This window comes from Tupaia chinensis, unplaced genomic scaffold, assembly GCF_000334495.1.
Source record: "Tupaia chinensis unplaced genomic scaffold, TupChi_1.0 Scaffold000159_1, whole genome shotgun sequence".
Classification (NCBI taxonomy): Eukaryota; Metazoa; Chordata; class Mammalia; order Scandentia; family Tupaiidae; genus Tupaia; species Tupaia belangeri.
In genome coordinates, this window is record NW_006159630.1 from 1,250,808 (window position 1) to 1,256,256 (window position 5,449).

A 5,449-nucleotide genomic window follows, 5' to 3' on the forward strand; every position below is an offset into this window, starting at 1 on the left:
CATCCGCCCAGTGGCTGAACACGCTTGTTGCCGTGTGGCCACCTGTGCCAAGATGTGACAGGTCATCCCCCTAGAGTGCTGTGACCCCCAGTGGAGGGCCTGGCCCCCTCCATCTTGGACACCCTGGGGAGCTCCCCACCCAGCCTGGCATCATCTCAGGGGGTGGTAGGGGCTCCCTCCGCTGTCTCAGGACCTGGCCTGGAGCCACCGACCGCCCCCCAAACTGGGGCCAGGTCATGGCCTCTGGGGAACCCCAGGGGCCTCCCCTCCCCAGGCCCAGCTTAGTGGACCCAGCCAAGAGCTGAGGCGCCAACCCAAGGAACAAAAGAAACATTTGGAACTTGTAAAACCGTCCTCAGTCATGTAAATTCCCTGTCAATTTCCTGCTAATTAGAAACAAGGGAGGGGGGTGGGAAGGGGGTAGCCAGGGCCAACCTAATTAGCTCAATTTCCAAAACCAAATAGTGTTCTTGGACGGGGCTCCACTACAACATTGTGATGGTGACAGCAGAGCGGCCGGCGTTCTGCCACAGCTGCCCCTGCTGCTGGGCGGCCGGGCTCGGCTTCAGGTCGGGTTTCTGGAGCCGGAGCCTGGCACTGCCTGCCCCACGAGTGCTGTCCAAATAGTGCCTGGTGGTGGGGTTCGGTGGGGGTCTCTGGGCCAGGAGACTGGGTTTTCCTGGGAGCAATGGGGTGTCTGTCCTTGGGAAAGGCCCCTGGGTGGGGCTGGGGGAAGCGATCCTGGCCCACCTGGACAGAGCCCTCCAGAGCTGACCGGGCCAGGTGGGCCGGGCGGGGCCTTCCAGAGCCTCCACTGCCCGAAGCTCCAAGGAGAGGCTGGACAGCAGGGCTCTGGAGTCGGGTTGGTGGGGAGAAGGGGCTGAGGGTGGCCAGAGGTGAGGGCTCTCGGCCTCCCAGTCATCTTCATTGGGGTCGCCCTGGCCACTTCAAGGACATGGCGCATCCCTGACCCTGTGCTGGGCGTGCTGCCTACCCCTAGGCCCCGGCTCTGCCTCCACGCCCAGTCCCAGTTGAATGCGGTGGACTGCAGGGCTGTCTAACTACTGCCCCCCTCACCCAGTCCGGGTGCCCCCACTGGACCTGCCCAGTCCACCGCAGCACTGACACCTCTGTCCTGTGTATGTGCCCAGCCACCTGGTGGACGCCCTGCGGAGGCCCTCAACCCCCCTACATTGAAGCCAAACTCAACCCTCCCCTTTGAATGGCTCCTTCCTGAGCCCAGGAAAGTGGGTCATCTAGGGTCCTCTGCCCTTCCCTGCTCCAATCCAATTCTGGCCCCTGGTGCCCCCATCACTTGTGACCTCAAACAGTACCTGCCCGTGGGGCAGGCTGCCCAGGGAGTGTGTCCCACCTCACCCCTGAACTTTGGAAGGTCAGTACCCCTCTGCCCAGCAGACCGGCTCCGCTCCAGGCCTGCCCAGCCCCGTCAGCCTTGCTGGGCCTCAGGCTGGACCATCTAGGGCGGTTAGGCAGGACACAGTACTGTGCGGGCCTCCCCCAGGCCCACCTGACGTGCCAGCTGTTGTAGAGCAGGGCCAGGCCCTGCCCAGGCAGTGGGCACCAGGACCCTCGGCGGCCTTGCCCCTGGCACTGCCTGGCCGTGTCTTTGGAGGGCTGCCCCAGCGGCTGCAGGAGCGGAGCCGGGTGGGGTGGTGAGGGCCCTCCTGGGGACTGCAGGTGGCCCGCCCTGCCCGCCCTGCCCTCCTGGCCTCTGCCTGAGCCACTTGCCTTTCTGGGCTCCGTAGAAGCGGTGCTGCCCATACAGAACGTTGCTGTTTCCATGGGGATCCAGATGGCTCACGGGCAGGAAGGTGGACGCCAGACCTCCCGAGAATCTGGGGTACCCTGGGGCTGGAGAAGTGCAGACTGGCTGTGGAGGTGCTCTGCTGGCCACTGCCCTGGCCCCACGAGACGCAGCCTGCGTGTGGCCAGGAGTGACACCTGGAGGCCCTGCGCAGCAGCGGGACTGGGGTCAACCTGTCCATCTGAACCTAATTCGAATTGACCAAGGCCATCCCTGTCCCTGCGGGGACAGGCAAAATGAACTGCTGATGGGTTGGGAGGGGGTGGGAGCCCTTTGATCCCCCCAGGAGCACTCGGTGGGGGCGCTTGAAGGCCAAGCAGCAGGAGGACAGGAGCACATGGGACAGACCCCAGCCCAGCAGGGGCCAGGGCCAGACGCCTCCCGCCTGCACCATCAGAGCCCCCTGGGCTGTCTGAGCTGAGCTGGGCTTGGGGGTCCCGGGCGGCTGACCAGGAGCCCACCCTGCACAGCCATGGCGGCCTGGTCTGCTCTGCTCCACAGCAGTGGCCGCTTCACGCCCAAAGAACTTCTGGGGCCAATCCCACAGCCTCGGGGAGAAGGGCGGCTGACCCACAAGGCCAGCAGCTGGAACAGTCAGACCTGAGTCCTGACAGGACGGGAAGGTGGAGGGAGGATGCAGCAGGACCACCTCCTGTGGGCACTTTTGCCCCCCTCGACCGCACCTTCTAGTAACGGAAAGGACACACCAGGCCAGCAGGTGGCGATGGAGATTAAGGTGCTGGGTCCCATGTGGTCCACAGTGCAGTCTGAGTCCCGCGCACATTGTCTTGAGCACACACCGGGTGCATGTGGGCCCCCGAAGTCCCGAGAGAGGCTACAGAAGCAATTGCTGCGGCCCATCTCCTGCAGAGGAGGCAGCGCCTTTTGTCCCCGCCACCCCACAGGGCATGTGCCCTCTGGCGGTGGGAAAGGAGAGACCAAGAGGGTCCCCCGAGCGGTCCCCAGCCTGACACCCCATTGGTGACTCAGAGCCAGGCCAGGCAGTCCCTCTGGCTCAGGGGTCTGTCCCACTGAGCTAGCCAAAGTTCTGAGAGGCTGGCCACACCCTGAGCCACGGCCACTGTGGGAAGCTGGGCCTGGGCAGCTTGGGCTCCTGGACACAGGCCCTGCCCCCGAAGGACGAGAGCCCAGCTTACAGGACAAACCTGGGCCTGGAAGGTCCCCTGCTGGGGCCTGGCGTCACCAGCCAGGGAGAAGGGGCAGCTTGTGGCTGGTCTCGCCCCACCAGGCTCACAGCAGTCGGGAAGACCTGGGCCTTGGCGGTGCTCTCCGACACAGACCCGCCCGGCCCCGGTCCTGCCTTGTTGGCCTCCCACCAACCCCCTGCCACCATGGAAGCGCTGGACCCGGGGCCTGGTCTCCTTGTTGGCCTGGCTCACACCCCATCCTGGGCATCAGGGCTCCGAGAGCAACCGTGGCTGGTCAAGGGACCCCCGGGCAGCTGGCTGCGCTGAGGCCTCTCCTGGCCTGCCGCTGTCCCATCCCCAGCTTCGGGCAGGGCTCAGCAAGGCCTGACCTGGGGCTGTGGCAGTGCACAGGGGCGGGACACTTGGCACGTCTGCTGGTGACAACCTGGCAGGCTGCCCAGCCACGGCCCACACAACAAACCAAAAGCAGTGTGGGGCTGGGCAGCGTGGGACTGTCATCCCCAGCACTCGCTGTGGGCTACTGCTCTGAGCCCTGTCCCCCAGAAAAGGGCCCCAGAGGAGGGTCCTGAGCGCAGCCGTCACAAGGCGTCCCCACAGTCTGATTTCTCGGCTGCCTGGCACGACGAGGGAGCAGGAATCCCCAGGGCTTCCCTCCGGAGTGGAGCAGCCACGTGGGAGCCTATGGGGCCCAGCGGGGAGCAGCCCCCTGGGGAGCAGTGGGCCTCGGCATGCTTGGGAGGGGCTGCTGTGGGGACCCCTTTGAGCACCGAGACAAAGGCCCTGACAAGCAGGCTTCGCTCAGCTGTCCTTCACATCAAACCCCTTACCCCAGGACTCCGCGGCGTTTCAGTGGAGTGGAGAGGGGGCGTCGCTGGGACAGGGCCCCGGGGCCACAGCGCTGGGCATCCCCAGGATGCCCACAGATGGACCTTCCCAGCTACAGCCCTCAGTGGCACCAGGGGCAGGTCCTTCCTGTGCCCTTGGGACCTGGTGCAGCCTGAACATGCCGCCTGTGCCCAGAAGGCCCGGTGCGCGGGGCGCTTGGGAGCCACAGGCCGCTGCGGGGCTCGAGGTCGGAAGGGAGTGCGCCTCATGGTCGGGGGTCTGGCCAGGAGCCTGCTCCTCAACCCCAGTGGTCCTCTTCAGTGGCAGGAGACAGGACCAGGGAGGTGCGAACACTCCAGAGGAAGCTGCAGAACTGCAGCCCTGGAGACGGACGCGCTCGGCCAGTGGCTCTGGGTCAGCTCCATGCACCGCCACTGCCACCCCACGGGGTCTCAGGAAGGGCAGGGGTGCTGTGAAGGGTGAGCAGTCCTGTGGGAGACGGCCTCGGGGACGCCCCATCTCTCTGCCGGCTTACACCCCTGGGTAAGTCTGAGGGCCTGCCCCATGGCTGCCCCCCTGCTCAGGACCTAGGCTGGAGGGTGTGGAGGTCCTAGCCAATTGGGAGACACATCTGGAGCAGATGTTTTCCAGACTGGACTCAGCTCCTAAAGGCTCGAAGCTGAGGCACGGGGTGGGGCGGGGGAGGGCCGACGGGTGCGGAGGCCCCATGGCTGGTTAAACCGCTGCAGCTGTCCCCCTTTAACCGGCTGCTGTTAAATGTTTTACGGGCCTCGTTTTGGTAAACAGAAGTCTGTAAATCCCTCCTTCCCAGACACCCTTCCCAGGCAAGCACCCTGTGCCCCTCGGGAGGCCCAGCCTCCTGCCCGGCTGCCCTTGGCGGCTGTCCTTAGGGGGTGAGGACGGGCTCCTTCCGCTGGTGCCCGTTGCGGGTAGCGTGAGGTAAGGGCAGACAGTCAGGTCTGGCCTAGGCCTGGGAGGGGCAGAAGTCCGGGAGGCCCGAGCCCCAAGGCCTGGCTGGCTCCCTACCTCTGGCCTGCCCTGGCCTGAACTGAGGTCCCAGATGGGAGCTGGGGCAGGAGGAGGGGAGCAGAGGGGGGAGGCGGGGAGGTGGTAAAGGCCTGGGGCAGGAGGCCAGAGGCAGGGGAAGAAGGGGGCCCAGCCCAGTAACAAAAAGACCCCTTTCTTTTCCCAACAAGACTACTTTCTGATTGAAGAAGAAAATAAAAAATGATTTTTCTCAATCAGAGCAGCTGTTCAGAGCCTGGAAGCAGAAGCCAGGGCTGGCGCAGCTGGGCGGGGGCACGTCCTTGCGGGACCCCGTCGTACTGTGGAGCGCACACAGGGACGGGGCTAGACACCCTCAGGCCAGGGCTCCTCCACCGCACCCCGGCCAGAACGGGTCTCACCTGCCACAGAGTCTCCCACCCTGGCGGCTGGAGCTCTTGTGGCCGCCCCAACTGAGGCAAGGCGGGGCAGGGCCAGGACTCTGGGACTGCTAGCCCCGGGACCACTGCTGCCCTGGGAACCTCAAGGGGAGCTTGAGGAAGGGGCCCTGGTATCAGGGATACCCCCACTGCCCCTGCTATGGCTGCCAGGAGACCCCGACACC

General features: G+C 65.4%; 1 protein-coding gene across 1 annotated transcript in view; it reads right to left on the reverse strand.

Moving 5' to 3' along the window:
• Positions 1-5,449, reverse strand: part of BAHCC1 (BAH domain and coiled-coil containing 1) — a 38,629-nt gene that overhangs the window by 27,236 nt on the left and 5,944 nt on the right. Inside the window, 1 exon segment of the mRNA XM_014586666.2 lies at positions 1,750-1,872. Within this exon segment, the coding sequence (XP_014442152.1) occupies positions 1,750-1,872 (123 nt within the window).